We start from the raw sequence: 27,693 nt of genomic DNA, 5'->3' as shown, positions 1-27,693 counted from the left end.
ATAGGATGGGGATAGTTTTCTAAAGTAAAAAAAAATAATTCTCAAGTTAATTTTATAAGGTAGGATTAAAATAAAATACCATTCGGAGAGACCAATTGGCAAACTTTAAAAAAACATAGGATCTTTGTGAATAGGTATAGAATAATTTAAATAATATATACATACCGTAATATGTATTTTTTTTTGGAGCCAATATTAATTTTAAGAAATATTTTTAAGCCCAGTCCAACCTATAATAATTTGAAAAAATTTTACCAAGCCTGGAGATATTAAATTTATAATTAAGCCCAGTGCAACCCTTAATAATTTTGAAAAAATTTTACCAAGTCTGGAGATATTAAATTTATAATTAAGCCCAGTGCAACCCTTAATAATTTTGAAAAAATTTTCCCAAGCCTGGAGATATTAAATTTATAATTAATGAATGGGAAAAGTTAATCTATGAGTTATTACTGATCTGCAGAATATTACAAACCTACATGAAAATATAATATTATAAAAAAAGACTGTTAAAATATAAAATGGGAAATACACAAAGAATCATGACAAAATCAGGTCTGCCCTAATATTATTATAAGAAATAACAAATATTACCTCGTATTATTGGAGATAACTCCAAAAATTAAGTTATGGAGAAAAAATCTCTGATGTACAAGTTAAGTTGAATATCTTTATAAAATATTAATAATTTGTAATATTTTGTAAATAGATATATTTAATGTAATAATTTGACATCCTATGTAAAATTTTGTAATGATAAATTATAAGAATATTTAAGCTTTTAATATGGCATTCTACAGTTGCATAAAAAACTTAAGTTATAAAATCATCTGTTTGTATAGAAAAAAAATAAAAAAAAATAAAATAAATACGTACCGATGACGTGCATAGCAATCACATGACGTCACGATGACGTTAAGAAAATTATAATATAGACAAATTAAATTCTATTTAATTCAATGTCATTGATTTAATTCTATATCTTATCTTATCTAGCACGTTGGTCATAGACCTGCCCAAAATGAGCGACTTATATTTTTATGAAGGCCTACCCTTCATGAATTATGCCGATTTTTTTCTCAAGTATACTAACAAACTTTGTACCCAGTTGTTATTTAACAAAAATGAGTGGAACATACCTTTTCCGATTTGTAATAGTGAGATTTAGTAATGAGTATTATAAAAGAAAATACAAATTTAGTTATCTTATCTATTTTTGAATCCATAGAATAACCATATCAATAATATAGAATGAGTTAAGAATATTTGAATCCATAGAATTACCACATCAATAATATAGAATGAATTAAGAATATATAGCAGTTTCCATTTCATCGTTAATTTTAATTCATTGAGTCTAGAAATAAACAAATAATTAAATAAAATTAAATATTAATTAAAAAACAATATAAAACATTTGTCGAGTCCAAAAATTATTTCACCGGATGAACCGCACCCAAAAAAGACTACTATAGAGCCAGTTGCGATTTAGTACCCATGTTTATTTTTTTAATCACCTATTCATTTTTTTTCGCGATTTTGATTAACGTTTGTTTTTGATGGGATTTTTAAAATCGATTGAAGTTGAAAATTTTAAATCATATAAGGGAAAGAAAAGAATTGGTCCTTTTAAATCATTTAGCGCAATTATTGGGCCCAATGGATCAGGTATATTTATTATTTTGAATATTAATGATAGAAGATTAAGGCAAATCCAATTTAATGGATGCTATTAGTTTTGTGCTTGGAGAGAAAACATCTAACCTAAGAACAAAAAAATTATCAGTAAATTGTAATTATTATTATCTTGTTTAATTTGTTTAGGATCTAATTCATGGAGCACCTGTTGGTATGCCAGCCTCAAATAAAGCATATGTGACATTGGTATATGAGGAGAATGATGGAACTGAAATCCATTTTACACGATCAATTATTAATTCTTCGTCAGAATATAAAATCAATAACGAGGTAATACCTCAATATTTATATCAAATTTTATCTTAAATATTAGATTGTTAAACTTGAAGATTATGCAGAAGTATTTAAAAAACTGGGAATATTGATTAAGGCTAAGAATTTTTTAGTTTTTCAAGGAGCAGTTGAAGCAATTGCTATGAAGAACCCAAAAGAAAGGACAGCACTTTTCGAGAGTATCAGTGGGTATGATATTTCAAAAATAATTATTAACATACTTTTTTTTAAAAATATAATATTTAATAATATAATCATCAAATCTTAAAGTTCAGGAGAATTGCAAGATGAATATGATAAAATGAAAGCAGAGATGATTAAAGCTGAAGAGGATACTCAGTTTTCTTATCACAAAAAGAAAGGTATTGCAGCTGAACGTAAGGAAGCCAAATTAGAGAAAGATGAAGCTGAAAAATATCAACGGCTTAAGGAGCAAATTGTAAGTGGAAATATTATAAATAATATTTTTTATACTGAAAAGTAAAATTTTAACTTTGTTGTAGAATATTTTTGTTAGGACAAATTCTTTAATTTGGTTAAAATTTTTGAATTATTGTCAAAACTATTAATTTCCTTAATTTATATTTTTTAAAAGAATGAAAAACGTTCAGAATACAAACTATTTATGGCTTATCATAATGAACGTGAAATTACAGAGCTATCAGAGATTGAGCTAGTCAAACGGAAACGTGAACTTGAACGTGCTGAAAACAAGCGAGACAAGGTAGAGAATGACCTCAAAGAACGCAAAAAGGACTTTGGAAGGATGACCAGAGAAATTACTAGATTTGATCAACTGGCCAAAGAAGTAGACTGTGAGCTGAATCGCAAGAGACCAGCATTCATAAAGGCAAAAGTCTCTTATTTTTTTATATAAAGAGCTTAAAAATAAAATAAAAATCTGTTGTTTTTGAATTATATAATTTCTACTATGTTCTTGGTTTTGTTAGGTTATTCTTGATAATTTTAAAAACTGCAAATAGGAATCTATTCCAAATGTATTACCAATGCCATACCAGAATTCCTAAATATTTAACCCTTTTTAAAAGGAAATGAGTGCCCACGTTTTAAAAAAGATAGAAGGGGCCAAAAAATCTCTCAAACAAGCAACAAAGGCCCACGAATCTCACCGAGATGATATAGCTCAACTTGAACATGAACTGGAGGAAGTCAACAAAAAGCGAAATGAATATGAAACTCTGGTACAGGAAGAAAGTCAGGAGACTGGCGAAGATTCTAAACTTCTGGCTTCTCAGGTCTGTTTAAACTAAATTTAATTCCATTTAATAGGTAAGGCCACCACCCTTAGTAGCCATATTTTAAGGACTGCGAAATTAAAAAAGATTGTAAATATATTTTAATTTTTTAAATTGTCTTACATTGAAATCATAATTTGTAATATTTATGAAGCCATGGAGAATGTTTCAGAAACAACAAAAGACCTATAGTGTAGCACTGAAGTGATTTCTTTGTACAAAAAGTTTCCCATTTCTGGTATAAAGTTCAGGTGCAGGCAAATCTTATAAGCAAGATGGTATAAAACGATAACAAGTCTACATAATGCAGTGTCAATTTTTAGATTGATTTAAAAATGATATTTTTGGTTCATTATGTTATAAATGAGAAAGAAAATTAATATTTTCGGCCCACCCCTTTCAATTTCAATAAAAATTTATAAGTAATTATATATGTCAAAGATCTGCTGGCCAAACTGTATTTTTATTTTTTAAATATACCTAGGGTGAGCCTAAAAATTTTTTTAAAATATATACCAGGCCGAAAAATTTTTTCAAAAATATCCCGGCTGGTCTAATATTTAAAATTTCTATTATTATCTATAAAAATTAAAATAAATAGAATATATTTAAAAAAAATAAGACCAGGTCTGAAAATATAACCCGGGCTGGGCTAGGAACTTCTGCAGCTCTAAGATATATGTTCTAGTTATAAAACAAAATTTAACATATTAGCAATTATATTGCTTGAAATAATGGATATTAAAGGTAATTGGTTACCCTTTACAAATATTAAATAATTAGTTTATAATTAATAACTAAACATTAATTGAATATTATGAGTAGGGTTATGCTAACTTACATATTTTTTTACCTATTTGATCTTATATTACTAGAAACCAAATCCTTTATTTTTATTTGATTTTTTATTTACCAGCTATCCTTGAAATATTGTAAAAAAATATACACAGAGTTAATCAACTCATTTAAAATATGGGCAATATTTATCGCTAAATTTATTAAAGTTAAATGGCCCGATTTTAAACAAGCTAAGTCAATATTTTGGCCAAAATTTTATTACCTAAACTTAAAAATTTGGCCAATAGATGTCCATACCTTTTAATCATTTGTTTGCAAAATCTTCAAGCTAAGGTAATTTTGGTAAAAATTTTGTATTAGCCTTTTTTAAAGAATGGATAGCTATTTTACAATGCTTGCTGAATATGATTTGTTGGGATATGTTTAAATCATTTTCTATTGCATATAATATACCAAATGATTATATCAAATTTTTAGCTACTTTATCTTTAAAAATAATATAATTAATTATAAAAAACATTACAAATTAATTGAGATTCCTTTTATTAATTTATTATTATTATGAAATTATGTATAAAATTAAAAATATTTTATAATTATATATTAAGATTGGTTTTCTAAGAAAAAATATGGATCATCTTATGGTCAATTAAAAATTTGAATTAATATATTGAAATGAATATGCACTCCAATTTTTTAAATTTATTTACTAGTTTTCTAATAATTTCTTCAATAATTATGCGATTTTAAAAAATATTGCAAATAATTGTTAAAATAACAAAACCCTTTGTTTGACAAAAATTAAGTTTCCAAATTTTTTGTTTTGTTTTAGAATGCAATATATAATATTTATTTATTTTAAATAAAAGGTAAGTGAATATCACAAGTTGAAAGAGGATGCCGTCAAAAAGGCTACCAAATATTTACAAGAACTCGATACCGTTAACAGAGAACAGAAGAATGACCAAGATAAGTTGGATAACGAGACAAGGAAAAAACAAGAATTGTTGGCTATCATAGATCAGAAAAAACATGAGCTTGAGGAAAACAAACGCCGAATTGACAAATTGAACGAATTTATCAAGTTCTTTTCAATTATATATAATGAGGAAAGAAAGAATGATTTTCGATTTCAATAAGTTTTATAGATTTTTTTTCTGCAGAGCCCAAGTCCGTGGGCGGGGCTGGGAAATTTTTTAACCAATTAAAATGGGCCAAGCAATTTACGCATAAAAAATTTTCAGGCAGGGCCAGACAATTTATATATAAAATATCATGCCAGCATGGGCATTAAATTACTATGGGTATGGCCTAGAAAAAATTTAATGGTTTGGGCAACTTGTGCAATAATACTTGTTGGGCTAGATTTTGCAGACTTCTAATTGAGATAACTTTTATGAGAACTTTTTTTTGGTAAATTAATTTGCTATTTTTTTATTAATACTCCAAAAAATATCGAGAGAATTAATTTATTTTAAAAAAAATGAATAAACGTTATAGCTAACTTCATTCACTATATTTGGTCTAGCGATAATGTTTTTATTTTTTAAATTAAGGTCAACTATATTTAAATTTATCTTAAAAAATGTACCTGACTCGATGTTTATTTATAAAAACGCCTCACCCGGATCTTTTTTTTGTTTATAAATATATCATTTCGGGCTTGCTGTATTGTTCTTAAATGGCTCGATTTTGTTGATTTTAAATTAAAATTTTAGGCAAGAAAATTTTAGAGCCTCAAGATTTTGTTAACATGATTTTCAATTTTGAATAAAATATTAGATTAGCCTTTTAACAACACTAGCTTGCAGGTCTGATTTATTTAATTATAATTACCATAATATTATATTTGCTGCAGGGTTGGAAGTCGCTCAATTGTCCAGTCAAGGAGTATTTGACAGTCAAATACTCTATAAAAAAATTTAAAATATATTTGTAAATAGAAATACGATATAATGCATGTGATCACATGCTTCTTATTTATTGGAATCCCAATATCAAGGGAAGCATCTTACTTTTATGTTTTTATAAAATAATATTTATAAGATGAGCCTGTCATTTTATTTATTGTATTTTGTTTGTTTTATTTTTATGGGATAAATATATATTAAAAAATTACATTTTTTAGTGTGTGGAAATCTTATTATATTTCTTGGTTTGAATTTTATTTACTCTTTCTAAGGTGTTGACCTTTTTGATTGTTTTTTTTAAAGTAAATAGTTATTTAAATTTTAAAACAGGAGAAAAATGAGGAATTTTAAAAATCCAATTAGTAATAGTGAAAAATTAATGAGGATAATTTATTTTATGCTTTTTGAGGATGTGTACATTTTACATTGTTATAATATACAAGTATAAATTGTTTTCGGATCATTCCATGTCGGATCAATCACGATTCGGGCGACCCCTTTTAGAGAGGTGAAAAAATCAAAAGGCCGTTTATTTTAGCTCTCTAGTCTATAAAAATCGAGCGCGTTCACCATTCATTGACAAAAATCGAATAGGTTCAACGTTCACCTTCAAAAAAAAAGGAACGCGTTCACTTTCGTTTAAAACTTCGTGAATAATTTTTTTTAAAAATTTATTTTAATATAAAATAAATACCCTATATTTATATATATTAGACATATTTAATAAAATTTGATACATATAAATACAATATAATGTAATATAGTCAACAAAAAAATATTTTATTTTCTAAAAATATTTATTAATTTTTAATATTTAGAAACTTTTATATATCATTTAAAATTTAATTATTTAATACATATTTTAGATAGTTAAAAGATACTGACCTATATTACAAATACATCTTAAATGGATCTAGATAGAGATACAATTTTTATTATACATATATACAAAGTTTTCCTTTGTTTTCGAACATAATAAATAAATTTACTTGCTTAAAATAATTTTGTGCATCATTGATATTATAATAATTAATATTAATGGGCTCATAGACTAAAGCAAGGATTTATATATTCCTTTACGTGAGAAAAATGCCTATCACAATCTCGAATTTGATATTTATAGATTTAAAAGAAAAAAATTAATATTTAATGAATATTTATTTATTTTTTTAAATTTAATTAATCATAATATATGAAATTATATGCTCATATTAAATAAAATGAATTTTACATTCAAATATTTTTATTTTTAATATAATAAAAGCGTTAAATAAAGGAATCTTAAAAAGTTTCTAAGAACAGATTCAAACATTTTTATATCTATATATTTTAACAACTCTGATAAATATATTATATAAAACGTCAAACATTTGAATTTATAAGATACTTTTTTATGGGAGTTATTAAGATTTATTAAGGGAGAGGAGAATTAGTTCAAAAATAAATAATGTGATAAAAATAGTGCTGTAAACATTTCTAAAAAAATCGAACGCGTTCAAGTTCATGTTTATAAAAAAGGGGCCCGTTCACATTCACGAACGCGTTCACGTTCATAAAACCGTTCAAAATTTTATGATAAATTTTTTTAAATTTAATTTAATATAAATAAACTTATATTTTTTAATACAATATATTTTAGCCATGTTAAAAAATAATATAGTTTTATTTTGATAATATAATTATAAATAAAATAAAATATAATATAGCGAATAAAAAGATATTTTTATTTATAAAAAAATTTTCTTATTAAATTTTAATAACAATTGTTTTCAAAATAGTTATCTGATAGACAGGAACACTTGGCAGTTAATACGGCATTAGCTATAATAAAAACGCGCTCTACAGGGGCAGATGAGGGGATTACGGTATGATACTTAATAAACAGCTCTTTTAACGTGGAGAATTAATTAAAAACATATTGTTTTGTTATTTGCAAAAAATTGAGATATTATCCTCATCCAATCCATTCTCTACTCTCGACAACAAAAAAAAGGATATCTCGAAATTAACAGTTCTCTAGGGTTTTCAAAGCATTTTTTTCAATAACGCTATAAGTTTATTTTTAATAGGTTCGTTCTGTGGAAGTTTTATCCATGGCCATTGAAGTTTGATTACTGGATGTATAATTGCAGAAAGAACATATTGATCCTTATATATATGTTCAAATCTTTAAAAAAATAAAATATATGTAATTAATTGAGAGTGATAAGTTTAATACCTTTTATTAATCCCATTTAATACGGCGTCTATCAATGGTTGACCATGTTTGAGGCCACTAATTTTTTTAATATTAAAATAACTATCGTTATTGTTGGGGTCAAATATCCCGAATACATTATTTCTTCAATTCAAAGATTTAACTTAGTTATATCATATAAAATCAAATAATTAATATTAAAATTAAATGTCGTTTTAAATTGGAACCTGAAGATTTTGACAATATAATACTTTTTGGCCACATTTTACACTTGACAAGCATTGGATTAGTTCCTTCAATATAGGATGTTAATGTAAAACATTTTTTATATTTTGCCATAGTAATGATAATTCATCTGATTTTGGATTTTCAGAATCAGATGATGAGGATTAAATAATAATATCCAAGCTTATGCTAATCTATTAGATTAAAATATAAACAATAATATTAAAATTAATAAACTATGTGTTAAAAAAATTGAAATGTGAAAAGGAAATATACAGCATTCGTCATAAAAAAGAACGCGTTCACGTTCAAAGTTCTTCAAAAATAAAAGGAACGCCGTTCATCATTTTTTTCAAAAAACGAACTTCGTTCACGAACGCGTTCGTTTACAACACTAGATAAAATAAAAATATGCATATAATCGGTATCAGTTAAATTTGTAAAAAATATTGACGAATCTGATATTTTTTCATAAAGTCCAATATCGGCGCCGATCAAAGATATTTAATATCGGGGCAGCTTTAATCATAATAATTTAATAAATATATGAGATACAACAATCTAAAATAAATTATAAGTGGGCTTAGTGTCTTTTTAAATTAGAACTCAATAATTTTGAAAGAATAGAATTAGTTCCTTGGATATAGAATGTTATGTAAAATATTTATTATATAGGGCCATGGCAGAATCAGATGATGATGAAATAACAACATCCATGCTTATGCTAATCTATAAAATATAAATAATAAGGACAAGAATAGTGGCTGGTTAAAAATTGAAATGTGATCAAGGAAACAGCTGATTAAAAAAATACTCATTTTTGAATATTAAATTATTCTTTATATTCAAATGAATAAAAATGAGAAGATTTCTAAAATTGAGTAACATAAAAAACGAGCGTTAAAAAAATGAACGCCATTCATCATTTCTTGGTATATTCTTACTTCGAGTTGCATGATCCTTAAGCCTTTCCTGGTTTATAGATTTTGTTAAGTATAATGACACTCACTGATGTCATTATAATGTACTTTTTAATTAGTAGCGTTGCCACCCCCCTCTCTACCTTCCCAATTATAAGGCAGAATGACGAGGAAAGTTTTCTAAATTGCCAAATCATTCCTACACCTTTTTAACTCATTCTGCCTTTATTTATTTTTTTAAATTGAAAAAAAATAAAATTATTTAATAGAACTAGCGTTCAGCAAATAGAGGAACAAAAACGACTGGAAACTCAATTATCTCAAGAAGTGGAGCAAGCTAAGTCCCGACTGATCGAAATAAACACAGAATTAGAAAATATAACCGAAGAACTGGGAGAAGCTAAAATTGACAAACACGAGAATTCTAGGAGTATAAAGAAAGCAGAATTGATGGAAAATCTTAAGAGATTGTTTCCAGGAGTGGTAATTTCTTCCTTTATTAATATAAAAACAAGCTAATATTATCGAAATATTTATTTTGCTATTTATTTATGCCTATATGATTATTCATGCTAAAAAAATATTTTCATAAGATAAACATGCTCATAATAAAAGTTTGACTCGAATAGATAATATTTTGGGTCAGTATACTATTGCATCTCATAGCATCACAACTTAAACATAATGTACACAAAAAAATAACGACGAAATTCATTATTTATTTCTTTACACACAACATTATCGCATTTTATTATCAATAATATTTTCAAACATAACACGTGCACCACCATTTTCCCATTCTAAATCATCTTGTAGTTTAGATCAGACTAATGATTGGCAAGTGACAATTACAATGAATTGGATAGTTTAACTGAAATTATTTAAAACCGATTATGATATTAAAATTACATTTTAAATACAAATTTTTATTTTGGTAAGTATGGTCGACTTGTGGATATGTGTCAACCCAGTCACAAAAAATATCAAGTAGCCGTCACGAAAGTCCTGGGGAAGAATATGGACGCCATTATAACTGACACGGAAAAAACTGCTCGTGAATGCATTAAGTATATGAAAGAACAGCGAGCCGAACCTGAGACATTCCTACCTCTCGATTATATCGAAGTTAGTTCGTTAGACGAAAAATTGAGGTTAATTTCATATTTCATTATTAAAAGCCTGTATTGTTTTAACTCTTATATCTGAGTTCGATTATATCATCATTAGTATGTTGGGTGCCATAATTTTAGTTATCTTTACTTTGTTGTATACGTAATATAATCACATCACTCTTTTAAAACTTATATAGAAATATAAAATATTTTTTTATTTAACATGTTCAATTCGGAACAGAGAAATCAAGGACCCCAAAAATGTGAAACTCATATTTGACGTTATTCAATACGAACCACCCGCTATCAAAAAAGCGTTGCTTTTTGCTTGTGGTAGTGCTTTGGTATGCGAAACTATTGAGGACGCTCGCAAAATCGCCTTCGGAGGTTATCAAAGGCAGAAATCTGTCAGCCTAGATGGAACCTTGTTTCAGAAATCTGGAGTTATATCTGGCGGGGCTAGGTTTTCCAAAAAAAAAGATTATTTTTTATCAGGGTTATGCCAAAATATATATACATAAATGGTCATAGAGTAACTAGATACAGATAAATTTTTTAAGACAACTTTTATTGTAATCTTGTAAAGTGTGTGCAGTGATAAAGTTGGAAATCTTTTGTTAAAGCTTAAATTGAACCACTTCAGTTTGATATCTTATCTATGTATCAAATATAATTAAATGCTCTAGAATGTAGGATAGTGTTAACTTTTATAATAACACCTTAATATTAGGATAATTTTAAAATATAGTAAAATCAATACATTCATAATTAGAATAAAGTGAAGATTTTATTCATGTTAAAATTAATATCCTTATCCATATCGCCTTGGTGTAAAAAATATTAATTTTTGAAGAGCCAAATGTCCTAAAGCATAACACGAATAATAAATTCAAGTTTCTTTATATAGAAATTAAGTCCATAAATATGAAATAAAAAATAGCACAAAGGAATCATTCCGAATATGAAATTACAATAAAATAAATTGTAGTTAAAAAATATATTTTGAATAATTTTTAATAATTTAATTCTAAAAATCATATAATGAACACATTTTATATAATAAAAATGTATATTTAAGTATGATATTTAGAAATATGTGTTTTTATGTAATTTATTCTTCATAAATAATCAAATATCCACAAAATAAAAAAACTAAGATGATCGTGAAAAAAATAAAATTCCCATAAAGAAAATTTATGTAAATTTACGCGGTCAACGAATAGTCTTATGCTTATACTGAAAAATTTAAATTGGTTAAATAAATTAGTAAAATTAAATAATATTCGGCTATTTATAATTTTTAAATCTACTGCACCCTATGATGCGTATGAAGAGAAGGTAGAATATCACGTTTGAATAGTGTTCCTTTTGGTTGGGATTCTGTAAAAACGGGTCTAGAAATCCTTAATTTTTTTCCACATAAATAAACCTTCCTCTTTAAATTTGCATTTTAAATAATGAATAAGCTTAAATCAATATTTTTTTCAAAATAATTTAAAATAATGACCAACAACTTAACACAAATTTTGAATCTAATCTAGCCCTAGCAATATCTTATATTATACAAACCCTAGTCCACCAAAACTTAAATTTATATTTTAGATGGTTAATTCCCACTACTATTTTGAATTGATTAAAAATAAGTTTAGATTATATATTTAAATATACCAGAGGGAAATTGTATTTTAAATAATATCTTTTTTTAACACTATATTATATTATATTATATTAATTATATAAATATAATAATATAATATTGATAAAATTCAGCTATTTTTTTAAACGAGCCTATATGAGATTTTTGTTTGAATAAATATTTATTCCCCAAATGATAGAGATTAATGACCCAACTTATAAAGTTTTTATATTTACATAAATTAAACCAATTTTGTCTCTTTTTTTTATATAAAAAAAACATGGTACATAAAGTGATCTAAAGGCCAAAGCCAAACGCTGGGACGAAAAGCAGGTATCATTTTTGAAGAATAAAAAGGCCAAACTTCACGAAGAAATGAGAGATGCTCTCAGGATAAAGCGTAAGGAATCAGAATTGGGTATCATTCAAAGCCAGATTAGAGGACTCGAAACTAGGCTCAAATATTCTTACTCGGATAGGGATAACACGAATAACAAGAACGTAAAGAATTGCCAAGTTATGCTCGAACAAATGAATCAAAAATTGGTAGAGTTTCAGGTTAAGAAGAGATTAATTGATTATTATTTCATGTCTTTATTTTATAGCAGAATTATATTTTTTTTGTTAAATCTTCTTAAAACCAAAAATAAAAGTAGGCTATTTTTAGGTTTCAAAATAATCTTTCTCATTTGAACCTTTGCATCTAACTTATTTTTTCAGGTCTTATCTAATAGGAGATAAAATTTATTTTCTTTTATTAAAGGTTAGAGTTCCATTCCTCTCAGTTTTTTTTTATTGGGCTACTAAAAAAAATACGATATTTAAATTAAAATATATCAGGAAAATTATAATGCTGGAGGATAATTAACACTTATGTTTTAGTGGTTGGTGTGGCCCAATATAAAATTTATTTTACGGTCCAGGCTGAATCCTTTTAAAAAATCTCCAAATTATAATTATTATTGATAGTAATATTTACAAAATAATTTTAATGGAGTCGGTTTTGTCTTCTATTGGGCATCTTGAGAGACCGTCTGCCACTTTGTTTTCCTTACTCCCCCCCCCCCCCCCTTCTATTTTATTTCGCAATTTGACCCTCCTAACATTATAGACCATTTAAGCAATCGTGGTGACGTTATATTGGCCAAACCTTTGTTGCTAAATATATATATATAAGTTGTTTGTGGTCGGTTCATATTGTTAAAGTTTGTCCTATCTATAAAGTTTTAACCAGGGATCGATTTTTTGTTAATTAAATCTCTATATCAAAAAAATTATTAATTAATATATATAATTAAATGTTAAATTTTAATCAAATATTGGTTTTTACCTTTTTGATAGCTTTAAAAAAATATATTAATTCCTTTTATATTTTTCTTTCACCTTTTAATTGTTAGATTTTCAACAACCCGAAAATTGTACAACAAACTTTCATCTACAAATAATAAATATCTAAAAAAAAATTCGAGGACAAATATAATGATTTTATTTCTTTTTTCCCCCTTTTTATATTCATTATAAAAATAAATATATATTTATTAAATAAATCATTAATCTAAAAATAACAATTTTTATATAAATCACTTTTAAATAATATATTAAAAGAATGATTGCGCAAAAAAAAATCAAAAAAAATATTCATCACAATTAAAAAATGACTCCACACTTTGCATAAAAAACGAATAACACTACTAAATATTCAAAAAATTTCTTTATTCCGTATACAAGAGCTAATTCTTCTTTTTCGATAGTTGAGTAGTCATTTTCTGCCATTGAAGCAAAATCTATGTGATTCTCGGTTTTTTTGGTATGAGTCAATACGGCTCCTACGCCCTTCGTGACACACCCGAAGTGAGTTGGATATACTTACAGATCGAAATGGATGATTACTGGTGATTAGTCAAACATCTCTTTAAGATTTCAACACTTGATCCGCATTCTTCCGTCCATTGGAAATTGTTGCTTTTCTTTTATAAGTCATAAAGGGGTGCCGCGATTGTTGAAATTTTTTTTATTAATCGATGTTAGGTAATCATAAGTCCTAATAGTGACTGCAATTCGTTGACTGACTCATGAATTGGAGCATATTTTTTTGCTCTTTTCGTAATTTGCTTTAAGACCGAACTCAACATTCGTTGGAATACTTCTAGATTTTTTAGATGCTCTTCATCCTAATAATCTGTAATTTTTAGAAAATTAGGTCCATGGTCCTTTGGAATATCACTGACATTGGGTTAATTTCGAATGGCATTTTTGAATTGGAATAGACCTTTGTGGGTGTTAATAGCTAAATACTTCCTCGAGTCAGAATCTATTACTATTTGATGGTATGCATTTGAAAAGTCAATGGTTGAAAACTTTTCCCCTTTTCTTAATTTGTTAAATATTTCCTGTATTCTGGGGATAGGGTATATGTCCGGTGTCATTCGTGGATTTATCGTTATTTTATAGTCTATGCAAAGCCTGATATTCCCATTGGGCTTAATTATTGCTACCAGAGGACTGGCCCATTCCGAAAATTTTATAGGTTCTATTATCTCTTCTTTAATCCATTTTGTTAGTTCCTCATCAACCTTTACTTAAAAGCATATGCAATTTTTTTGGGGTCGCATTGTCTTGTATACTCAAATGGACTTATATGTTGTTCAATTTCCCTAACTTTTTATCGAATATTGTTACGTATAGGTAGACATGTGCGCTGACAGTATTTTCGGCGGCAACGTTTCTTTTTTTAAAAATTTTTCTAACTTAAATTTTTTAAATTAAATTTATAAATTCATTGGAAACACTTTAAAATAAAATTTATACTTTATTATGTTTATAACTATAATTTAATGATTTTATTAAGTTATAATTATCATGAATAAATATTATTTTATTAAGATTTAAAGGACATAATAATGAACTTATAGAGTTCAGAGTGAGCCCAGCTATAGAAAATACACGCTCGCTGGGTGTGCTCGTAGCTGGAACGCACAGGACTTTTCTAGCTAATATTGAAAGTTTAGGAAGATCCAATGCTCTTATTTTCCAAAAATCGAAGACATCTTTTACCTCCAAATTATAAGGCGAAAATAATGAATAACCTCTTTTTCTAAACTAGTTAAATAGTGTTGTTGTTCCAGGTTATTGTTTTGTATAGATGAATGTTTCGTAGCCAATGGATAATCGAGTTTTGTCCGTCGTTTCACATTCGTTTAATTCGTCCGCGTAAGGCCGTAGAGAGGTAGCGTGTTGACATAAAAATTCAACTGGAGTAATATTTTTTCCTTTATATATTCATTTACTATGTTTATTGATTGAAAACGAGGATCCAAAGTAAAAAAAATAAAAGAAAGAGAAATAATATATAAAAGATAATTTATGTATTTTAAAATACTACCTAAAGATCGGTTATTGGAAATCTATGATCATGATCAAATTTAGTAAGCATATTTTGTTTAAGGGATGCTATTGGTGGACTATCATATTCTTTTACAATTAAATGATTTTTAATTTCACTACGAAATAATAAGGCTAAATTTATAGTAACTCCTTTTTGGACAGATAAAAATTCAACAGTTTTTTTGAAGGTTTTAAGAAAATTTAAAAGTTCATGCACCAACAATCGGAGTTAAATAATTTGAGATCCGGTTTCTCCATTCTATTTAATAGAATATTTATAGGATTTTTGTTATTGCCAGTCACACTTTCCAGCATTATTAAATACTATGCCAACCTGTAAGCACATTTAATTTTAAGGTTTTATGTTTTTTCTCATATGATTTTTGATTTTCACTATCATCATTAAACCCCAAACGATCTTCATAAAAAGGAATATTATCACCCAAATCTTAAATATCCGATGTATATGATATCGATTCAAAACATTTTCTATTTTCGATATCGTTTATATTTCAAAATCCGCTGTTTTGAATCTTAAGGCAACTATAACTTCTCTCACTTAATTAATGAGATTTTCTATTTTAATCACTTTTTGTATTCCATCGCCTGTCACTAGATTATGTAATCCATACCCTTAATAAATGATGGTTATATTCTCCTAGACGAACACTTTTCTTTACATTGGGTCCTGCATCTGTAACCATTTGAATTTTCTTCGACCCTAAATCAAATTCATTTTCAACTTTTTCTATCTCGGAAAGAATAGTTTCAGCAGTATGTTTTTGAGTGACATGATGTGTCGCCAATGTATAAAATACAATATTAAAATTATTATCTATTTCGTGAAATGTAAAGGTAATATAATTTAGCCATCTATATTTGTCAGTCCACATATCAAAAGTTATGGCACAAAATATAGGACCTATATTAATTTGTTGGCATAGTATGCTTTCATTGATAAATACACATCATCTAATCCATAGCATAAAAAATTCTAAATGTGGGATTGTTATGTTCTATCCCCCAAGTTTTTCTCCACTTGTTTCTTTTGATTTCCCATCGTCCTTTTTTTTATATTGATATTATACCTTATTTTTATATTGTATTTGAAACTGGTTCTGACCAGTTTCAAGAATGATTGTATCGCGATATTATATAACAACATGTTATTTTTTTTTCTTTGTTTGATAAATTATAAAAGGTTGCAAAAATACCTTTATTGGGGGATTCTTTTTTTAAAATTATTTTACGGAATATTTTTTGTGTTAAATAAAATTCTTAAAGTTTTATTCTTTGGTAAATTGTGATATTTTAACAATAAATTAAATTACTAAAATTACCCGATGATGACTAAGTTAAAACTCAACGTCAACCTACCAGAAAATCCCTGTCCCTCGAATTCTGCCGATCCCTCTCCCTATCCCCCGGTAGACCAGCCCGCAGTCGTGGTCGCGAAATATCAGGGATGTTATAAAATAATTAAATATCTTGACAGTTAAAATAAAAATTAAGATTGCCTATAAAAAATTATAATGATTTTACAAATAACCTTTAGAAAATCTTGCATTCCAGTATTATTTTTAGAAGAGAATGGCATTAAATCCTTGCAACACATGAGAACATAATTCCTTACCAGAATCCTTTTTATATTTTATAGGGTCAGTTTTATCTTTTACAATGGGTTTGAAAAATAACTTTAAATTCTTGATAAATCATGTTTGTCGAGTAAATATTTTATTATGTTTGATATGCTGATATTTTTTGAAAAAGATTTGATTGGATAACTAATTAAAAAATTCACAAATATTTTTAAAATAATGAAAAAATTTACTCTGAAAATGAATAATTATTTTCATCCTCACCATCTTTATCAAGTGCTATTTACAAGCATATATTACAAAAGACTTTATCTATAGCAACACTGGTTCTCTTATTATTTGTGCCAGTTTTTAATATTAAGGATCAATAATGTTTCCATGCAAAAGAAGGCTTTGCTTGCAAAGATATACTATATTTTGTTACGCGTTTGAGATACAATTTTAAAAACTTAGCTTATTTCAATTGACATTTACAGCAGAAATAAATGCAATGCTGCATCCATTATAATTGTTTTTGTCCTACTATTTTTATATAGTTATAATGGCAACAAAATAAAAATCATTAATTAAAATTTCCTATTATGATAAAAAATAAATTTTATATAACGAGTTGTAAATTAGTTGAAGCATCAAAATAAAAGAATAAAATATAGAATTACCTTTTCAAATTTAATGTCCTAATATTTTATCTAGCACGTTGTTCACAGACATGCCCAAAGTGAGCGAATAATCTATGGATTGTTACAAATCAAATTTATAGCAAATAATATTTATTAATTTTAAAAAATAAAATCGCATTTTTTAATAATTCAAAAAACATTTAATATTTTTCTTCTAGGAAAAAGCAAAAGGTATATTTTATTGTCAAGCCAGAAAGGAACGAGATGAAGACAAAATAAAACATAAGGAAATTATCTATATATAAGACAATAAAAAGCATAATAATAATTTAGAGAGTTCAGGAACGCTATAGTGACAATTATCCCCACCAAACAAGATTAGATAACAGATTTACTAGATATAATATTTATGGCAACTCAAATGACATAATAACGTTAACCGCTGTACAAATATTACCGACATAATAATTGGTATGACAACAATAATTATTATCATAAAAACAAGTATCAATATTCTTACGATAAGATAAAGGTAAATTACGACACCAACAATCAATATTGATATGAATGTCGATTGTAGTGAAACATAACAAGCTAATGTTAAGATACGACATTTTGGCAAGTAAAGGGTGCCGTCGGAATTAGAAGTCCGGATGGCTGTAAAGACTTATATATATTTCTTCTTGTTTTTTATTTTTCCCTAAATAAAGGCTAACCACCAATTAGAATCATAAACACACATTATGTATCCTGCTCCCAAGATTATACTTCATATTATATGAAAAATATTCTATAGTGCTTTCTATTGAATTAGAATACATTTTACTTCTAAATTCATGTAGACCTGTCGAAATCACGATGTAAATTTTCTGTGTTCCAGGTATCGATTTAGTTTTTGAAAATTTAATTATGGCCTTTACACATTATATTCTTTATTATTGTACATGCCCCACCACTCTTTTTACAAAGAATTAATTATGACTACACATGTGCGCCGCCGGTCAAATACGCTGCCGCCATTGATTTTTGACCACGCCAATTCCGCCGCCAAAAAGTTTCGGAGCTCAACACGCCGTCGTCGATGTAAAAATTTGGCGGCATGATACATATTTTTTATTAAAAATAATATTTATTTTATATATTATTTATGAATTGTAATTATAAGAAAAATAATATTAATTATTGAAATGCAATTTTATTTTTAAAATTAATAAATATTATTTGCTATAAAAAGTTTGATTTGTAACAATCCATATAATACACGTTCCCTCACTTTAGACAGATCTGTGACCAGCGTGCTAGATAAGATAAGATTAGGCTAGTAATTTACAGAAAAGGTATTGAAATATGATTATATATCTTATTCTTTTATTTTTTTGCTTCAAATATTTTGTATAAAAAACCTTCAATTATTATATAAGGAGTAATACAATATTTTCTTAATGCAATCTACAACTCATCATAATAATTTATTTTTTATCATAAAAGGAAATTTTAATGGTTTTTATTTTATTGCCATTATAACATAAACATAGCAGGACTAAAACAATTATGAATGCAGCATTGCAATACCCTGTAACAAAATACAGTATATCCTTGTAAGCAAAACATTATGGAACATTAATATTAAAAACTGGCACAAATAATAAGAGAACCAGTGTTGCTGCAGATAAAGTCTTTTCTAATAAATGCTTGCAAATAGCACTTGATAAAGATGTGAGGATGAAAATAATTCTTAACTTTCAGAGCAAAATTTTTTGATTATTTTTAAAATATTTGCGAATTTTTTAATTAGTTATCCAATCAAATCTTTTTCAAAAAATATCATCAAATCAAATATAATAAGTCATTTACATGACTTATCATGTAAAGAAGATATATCTAAATAAAATTTAAAATTAACAAAAATCCTATAATATTTTATTAAATAGAATAGAGAAACCGAATTTCAAATTATTTAACTCTGATTGGGGCTTGGTGCATGAACTTTTAAATTTTTTTAAAACTTTCTAAAACCTGTTGAATTTTTATTCATCCAAAAAGGAGTTACTATAAATTTACCCTTATTATTTCGTAGTGAAATTAAAAATCATTTAATTGTAAAAGAATATGATAGTCCTCCATAGCATCTCTAAAACAAAAGATGCTTACTAAATTTGATCATGATTTCTAATAACCGATCTTCAGGTGGTATTTTAAAATGCATAATTATTTTTTATATATTATTTCTCTTTCTTTTATTATTTTACTTAGGTGTTAGGAGCACTTTCGGATCCTCGTTCTCAATCTATAAACATAGTAAATGAATATTTAAAGGAAAATAATATTACTCTGGTGCAATTTTTATGTCAACACGCTACCTCTTTGTTGCCTTACACCGACGAATTAACTGAATGTTAAACAACGGAAGTTGCTTCAGAATTCAATTATCTTCCGCCATTGGCTACGATACATTCTCTATTCATAACAATAATCTGGAATAACACGATTATTTAACTAGTCTAGAAAAAGAGTGTTATTCATTATTTTCGCCTTATAATATAGAGATAAAAGATGACTTAGATTTTTGGAAGATAAGAGCATAGGATCTTCCTAAACTTTCAATATTATCTAGAAAGGTCCTGTGCGTTTCAGCTAAGAGCAAACCCAGCGAGTGTGTATTTTCCATACCTGGGCTCACTCTGAACTCTAATACATCATTATTATGTCCTATAAATCTAAATAGAATAATATTTATACATGATAATTATAACTTAATAAAATCATTAAATTATAGTTATAAACATAAAAATAAATTTTATTTTAAAAGTGTTTCCAATGAATTTATAATTTTAATTAAAAAATTTAAGTTATAAAAATATTTGAGGCCACTGCGCCGCCGCCGATAATGCTGTCTGCGCACATGTCTAATTAGACGTTAAGGACATAATTATTTGTAATATCCAACTAATTTTATTCATTCATTTTCTTTGTTCAAACCCAGGCGAAATTTTTTTTAAATCGACTTGTGTTCAAATAATCATTACCGCCCGAGCTAAGTACAGTTTGGTCTCTAAAAATATCTTATTAATTTAGTTAAGCTGTTTAAGATGCAATTTATAATATTTTTTTATTTATTAAAATATCTAGCCAACAATTGATGATATCAATGAAAAAATGGCTGTCAGAGAACTCACCATTACAGAGATACGTGACAAAATGAACACAGTTGAGGATGAAGTTTTTTCCGATTTTTGCAAAGTTATTAAAGTAGATAATATCAGGTTTACACATTTAATATATGGCAATTTTAAGCATTTCGTTAAATGGCATATAAGCTACTAACAAGGTTAACATATATAAATGTCACTTTGTGCCATTAATTTATACTTAAAATATATTAATTTTTGAAATAATAATTTAGAACTTCATATGATAAAACCATGTTTTATTTATTTTTAATCGCTTTACATATAGACAATATGAGGAGAAAGAACTAAGGGCCCAACAAGAAAAGGCCAACAAAAGATTAGAATTCGAAAATCAAAAGGCTAAACTTCAGAATCAATTGGAATACGAGAAATCTCGCGATACTTTAGGTATTTGATTCTCGCTTATCATCATATATAATTTTATGATTTAATGTCAATAATTTTTTAGACATCCCCTTTAAAGCTTTGAAAGTCGTCCCAGCCCGAAGCCAGGCATGGGGTCTAAAAATTTAAAAATATTTTGTTCCTGGCTCCCACCTACAATTTTTTTAAAAAAAAAATTGAACCAGGCTTGATTAAATAATTTGAATTTATTTGTGATAAGGACAAAGCAATTATTTATTTATTTTCATAAATATTATTTTTTATTATTAAATTTGGGCTCAATCCGAAAAAATTGAATTGGTGGGCTTTTAGTTCCCTATATCATCTATACTATATGTAATTTGAAAAAATTTTGGCTCAATCGAAAAAGAAATTTAATAAATTTTTTGAACGCAAATATTTTAAATCATACACATTTATTAAGCATCAGAGTTTAGAACCTGGACTAAAAATGGTTTCGGTTTAGTTGGGTTCCAGTTACTAAAATATTTCGGTTCTTGTCCTTAGATTTGCCATGGTTCTAATCTCTGATATGCATGGACTTTTGCTTATTTTTTTTATACATTACATTTTATATAGGAAAGGTTTCTAAGTGGAAGGAAGAAGTGGAGAATGGAGAAGCAGAATTAGAGACGTTAAAGGAGGAAGAAAAAAAGCATATGCAGGTGATATCTTTTTTAAAAAAAATTATTATATAGCTTAGAGATTCTCATTTATCAAAGTAAGGAAAAAAATTTTGTACAAAATATATTATTACATTTTTATAAGGAAAAATTTTCGATTTATCATTAAACCCTCAAATATAAATAACCCAATTATTTTTATCAATACAGTATATCATGAATCAAGAATGTTTGGCAGTGTAATACCTATATTTTATCCCCTCCTAAATATTGTAAAGATTTGTGTATTTTGATATTGCTTGATTCATACACTATTCACCAGAGGCCGAATTTTGAAATCGAAAACCCTTAGAATAATTTAAATTAAAATATAACCGGAACTGAATCGTTATATATAAAACAGGCAAAACGAATCGTTATAAAATGTTACCTTAATTTTTTGTAGAGAATTATTTCCCTTATTTTTTGCCATTCTAATTGGGGATTAATCGGCTTTATATATTAATTTTAATGCTATCACTTCACCTTTCGCAATAAATTATTACAAATAAAATCAATGGAATTAACCGTTAAAGTTGGCAACCAGAGCAAAATCGAACCATTATAAATTTTAGCATCTGGGGCATATTTCGAGATTGATTATTTTAATATTTTATTAAGATATAGAAAGTTTTTTTAAAATAACTAACAATAAAATAACATTTTTAAAAAAAATATGATCAATATTAGGCCATAGACGAAGAAATGAAAAAATTAGAAAATTTAAAGGAAGAAAAGGCCCAGAAGAATTCACAACTCGAGGACAAGGAGAAAGAGTTGAACGATTTGCGCAAAAAACTTAACACTTGTCACAAGGATATAACTTCGAATCAGAAGAATTTTACCAATTGCGAAAATAAGATCGAACAGAAAAAGTCGGAACGCCACAGCCTTCTTCAAAATTGCAAAGTTTTTTATTTTTCCAAAATGATTAGAGGGGAATGGTAATTAAGTAAAAGAGGATAATTATCATATTAAATTTGTTGTTAAACAATAAAGATAGAAGATATCAAGCTACCCCTGATAAAAGGCAAATTAGAAGATATTGAAAATGACGAGAACGCTAGTTCTTCGGTGAACGACTCCAATGACGTTTCGCAAGGCCACGCGTCTTCACATCTTTCCAAGAGCCAAAAAGTATACGAAAAAGAAGCGAAAATTGTCATAGACTATACTTTCCTACCCGACGAGCTTAAAGATGTAAGTTTTTCAAAATTAAATTATTTTTGATAAGTAAGTTTTTTTGTATTCTTATAAAAAATCAGTAGATATAGTCAATTAACATTAGTTTGTTGATATCTAGATAGTATTAATTGATTTTATTCTAATATATGATTACATTTTATATTTAAAATTAATGACTAATAGACCAGCTCGCAGGCTAGGCAGAATACGACAAATTGTTAAATGTTTTTATAGGCAGGACTGACCTTTGAAAATATTTTAAGGCGAGTAATTAGGAAAATTTATATCGTTTTCTTTCATTAGGGTAGGTCAGATTTAATATAAGTTTGCTAAGCAACTTTGACGCCATTTTTTCCTGAATTAGGAAATCAGGGCATAACCTTAAAATATAGGCTCAATTTCTGACCCTTCTTAAACAAAATCATACCAGATAATTTAGTCATGATAATTAATTATATTAACCCCCCTCCCCCTTCTATATGCACAGCTGGACACGCGAGAGGAGATCAAACGCGTAGGGGAAATTATTTTGCGAGAATTGGCCGAAAAACAGCTCGCTATGGATCGAATATCGGCTCCAAATATGAAAGCCTTGGAAAAATTGGACTGTGTGCGAGAACGTTTTCAAGAAACTTCGGAAGAATTTGAAACTGCTCGCAAAAGAGCAAAGCGAGCAAAACAAAATTTTTTGAGGGTAAAAAAGGAGCGGTTTGATAGATTTGCCGAATGTTTCGAACACGTGAGCAATAGGATTGACGATATTTACAAAGTAATTTTGGCGGGAAAAATTTTTAAGCCCCTCATATTATTTTTATAATATTAAAAACTTCTAAATACTACTATAAGATTTGGAAATATTAAACTGTAAAAATTAAAATCAGGAAAAAAAGAATAAATAAAAAACTTGTAAATAAGAAAATATAATAAAACATCAAAAATACTATCTTTTAAAAAGTACAGAAAACATTTTTAAGGTGACTATTTGTCAATAAATTTAATATTAAATGATTATATAAATGTCTAAAAAAGTGGTCAATATTAAATTATCTTTCTATAAATATTTTTTAATAATAGTTTCTTTTATTATATATTAATATATATCTTTTAAAATTTTAGCTTATTAAATTAAAATATCAGAGTTCTTGACCAAACCTGGGTTCTGGACATATAAAAAATATTAGGAAATGGTTGTGGGATCTATTTCTAAATTATATTCACCTTTTTTTCTAATAAGATCTTTAAAACATATTTATATTTTGTAATAAACATTAAACACCAGTTTTAACAAATCTTTAACGGTAAATGTAAGGCATATAACTGGATGAATCCTTCGGATTTTAGTTTATGGTTTCATCCATATACTACGTCGAAAATCGAGAAAGTGTATTTATGGTTTTGTATGTTGAAAAATTATTATTCTTTTGTTGGCCTCTCCACCTTTGTTAAATAAAAGGAAGGGTAACTTGAATCGTTTACCTGTTACTCATTCACCTATAAAATATTTTTTAAATTAATATTAAGTCTAAAATAAATTAAAAGTAAAATACCTGTGACTATATGTTCTTTTATATTGGCAGGTAGCGAAGAATAAGATTAATATTTGTGTGTGCATATAATTTTTTTAATCTAATTTTCAGTTTGCATATGAATATCATATCCTTTTCCAATTTAGAAATTTCCTCAGAATATATTATAAAGGGATTTGGTAAACATCTTTTGCCCGGTTTTTCATGGTTGAAACTTTTCAAAAAGAAATTAATTTTAAAAAGTTAGTTTATTAAATATTCCACTTATTTTTTAAACCATTTATCCTATCAGTTAATCATATCCTATTTGATCAAAAAAATCTTTAAAGATTTTTCCCAATTAATTAAAATATTTAATCCTATCCCCTTGACCTCAATTCGTTTTAATTAATATAGTTTTTTATTCTAAAAAGATTCCTCCTGTTTTTTCGTTCAAATTCCCCCTCCCCCCATTAATAATGATCTATCCTTCCCATTCATTATTATAGGCTCTCTCCCGTAACGCCAGTGCTCAAGCCTTTTTGGGCCCTGAAAATCCGGAAGAACCCTATTTGGATGGGATAAATTATAATTGTGTGGCACCTGGCAAACGATTTAGGCCTATGGATAATTTATCCGGTGGTGAAAAGACCATAGCAGCTCTCGCTTTGTTATTCGGAATTCATTCATATAAACCTAGTCCGTTTTTTGTGTTAGACGAAATTGACGCCGCCCTTGATAACACCAACATAGGAAAGGTTTATCATACAATTTTACAATAAAATCTGTATTCAAATTATAACATTAATTTGTCCTTAAAACTGAATTATTTTACGTTGCTGTATAAGATATGTATCAACCATGTAAAAGGTTTTCGAATTTTTTGTTGTGCACAATTAAATTTAGAAAAGGTATAGTGATTGGTGATTTATTACTTATATATATCAGAGACCTGCAGATGATAAACCATTTACAGTCCTGCCCATTTAAAAAATATTTTGGCCCAGCCCAGATTTTATATTTCCAGGATCTGCCCAATTTTTAATGGCATTTTAAAATAGTAGACCCAGCCGGGATATTTTTTAAAAAAAAATTTAAATACAACCCGGGTATCTAAAAAAAATTAAAATGCGATTCGGCCCATGTACCTGGTCTTATGACCAAGCCCTCAGGTCTCCGATATATTGTTCTATGATACAGAATTTATTTTAGAGATAATAATGGCAATTTAAAATATTCAGTTTTAAAATTTATGGTCCAACTCGTATACCGGGCCCAGCTTAGGGCCGGGTTAGGTTTCTAATGCATATTAAATAGGGGTGTACTGATAACACTTTTTGGAGGCCTAACCGATATTAGATTAATACAGCCAAAATTATCTATCCATATGTATCAAATTTTAATTAACTTATCATTTTTAAGCTTATTTATTTAGTTTATATAATCAATATTTTTATTGATAAATTGTTTATTCCAAAAGTCTTGTAAAGAAAGTAGAATCCACTAGTCTATTCTTTATTAATAAAAATTGTTTTAAGAAAAATTATTTTAGTTTTAATATCATAAACTATTTTTTTCAATAGACATCACTTCAATTATTATAATGTTCTTAATTATATCATGCATATTTATAAATATATTTTTTTAAATATTATTATTTAAAAGTAAATATAAAAGGCCAAAATTTTTAAATTAAGGCACCATTTTATCGTATTGAAAATTGAATAATATTGGTCGAAAACGGATTATTTAATAAATTGGTATCTGTCTCCTTAATATTATATAAGTATTATTGGTATCCCTCACATAATATAAGATTATTATATATTATATATGACATGGTTTCGATGATTTTTATTATTAAAGGTCGCTAGTTACATTAAAGACCAAGCTAGTATGTTTCAATGCATAGTTATTTCTCTAAAAGAAGAATTTTACAATAGAGCCGATGCTTTGGTTGGCATATTCCCCGAGGTGAATTTTATTGTGCCATTACTGTTAAATTATATCTTATCTTATATTTTAAATTATTTTTTATAATTTAGGTTGGGCAATGTACTGAGAGCAATATCTTAATGTTGGATTTAACAGAATATCCAGACACCAATCAAGATAAAGATTCTGCTAACAACAACTACATACTAACTACTTGATTTTAAACAGTATCTGCCAGCGGATACGATTTTTTTAAAATAAAAATTATTAAAAAATTTCACTTCATCGTATAATGACGGGGATCATATGACGTTGATAGCAAAAATTATTCCATCAAAAAATCAAACTATTCTTAAATCCTTAATTAACTAATTTTGCATTGTTTCAAAAATTTTGAAATTTTATTTTTGATATATCTGAAAAAATTATAGTGGCAGAGTGATAGGGCATATTCCAACCTTCTATATATATTTAGAAAATATTACTATATAAAATACGTCGTTTATATATATTTAAATAATTGTTACATAATTATTTTTGCCACTTATATTTCATAAATACTATTTTTTATACACCCTAGAATTTATATAATTTATAATAAAGTTTTCATATTTTATCAAGATTAGTTCGATGTGTCTAGAATTTGTAGAGTGTTCATTTATATTCGATTCAAAAACGCGTTAGGGAAGGTCAAAAAAGCTTCCACGCCTAGTGATGCAAAATCTCTCAATTTGAGCCGATTTTTAAAAACGGCTCAGTATTTTATCCATAAAAATATTGCACAAACCTGAAGATTTTACTCATAGATGGCGAGGCTTAAATATTTTTCTGACTAAAATATTGAATTAGCTGTTTATAAAGATCGACTCAAATGGAGTGATTTATATCACTAACCATGCCCTCGGGATAGAATTGATTTTATGTTTGGGTTGGGTCAGAATTCAATTTTTTTTGACGGTTGGGTCTAATATATGCTTTCCTCTAAATAGGTCGAGAAATTATGTCTCTAGGAGGTTTCTAGTGACTACCTCTTTACAGTATTCATCTTCTTTTCTACCTCCTTAAATAGACCACTTAAGCCTAGAAATTATGTCTCTCGCATGTTTCTAGTGACCACCTCTTTCCAGTATTCATCTTCTTTTCTACCTCCTTAAATAAACCACCCAATATCTTTTTACCTGATTACACCTTTATTTAAATCAGA

General features: G+C 27.1%; 1 protein-coding gene across 2 annotated transcripts; it reads left to right on the top strand.

Annotated features, from left to right (window-relative positions):
• The first annotated feature begins 1,514 nt into the window (after nucleotides 1–1,514).
• Nucleotides 1,515–27,061, top strand: LOC135925302 (structural maintenance of chromosomes protein 1A-like). Of its 2 annotated transcripts, XM_065460553.1 has the most exons (21): nucleotides 1,515–1,668; nucleotides 1,709–1,785; nucleotides 1,825–1,968; nucleotides 2,012–2,160; nucleotides 2,242–2,410; nucleotides 2,567–2,827; nucleotides 3,021–3,227; nucleotides 4,895–5,109; nucleotides 9,547–9,760; nucleotides 10,217–10,428; nucleotides 10,631–10,852; nucleotides 12,319–12,583; nucleotides 20,757–20,890; nucleotides 21,084–21,205; nucleotides 21,782–21,867; nucleotides 22,555–22,773; nucleotides 22,864–23,064; nucleotides 23,537–23,818; nucleotides 25,064–25,312; nucleotides 26,421–26,528; nucleotides 26,600–27,061. In XM_065460553.1, the coding sequence occupies exons 1-21, from the start codon at nucleotides 1,560–1,562 to the stop codon at nucleotides 26,705–26,707; spliced, it is 3,753 nt and encodes a 1,250-aa protein (XP_065316625.1). In that variant the 5' UTR covers nucleotides 1,515–1,559; the 3' UTR covers nucleotides 26,708–27,061. The 2 variants fall into 2 exon arrangements, with proteins under 2 accessions (XP_065316625.1, XP_065316626.1); XM_065460554.1 differs by lacking the exon at nucleotides 1,709–1,785 and having other exon boundaries at nucleotides 1,526–1,668.
• Nucleotides 27,062–27,693: the final 632 nt, after the last annotated feature.

Source organism: Gordionus sp. m RMFG-2023, chromosome 2 (genome assembly GCF_954871325.1).
Source record: "Gordionus sp. m RMFG-2023 chromosome 2, tfGorSpeb1-WG-v2, whole genome shotgun sequence".
Taxonomy (NCBI): domain Eukaryota; kingdom Metazoa; phylum Nematomorpha; class Gordioida; order Chordodea; family Parachordodidae; genus Gordionus; species Gordionus sp. m RMFG-2023.
The sequence above is the reverse complement of the archived record's forward strand: the minus strand, read 5'-3'. Positions and strand labels throughout refer to the sequence as shown.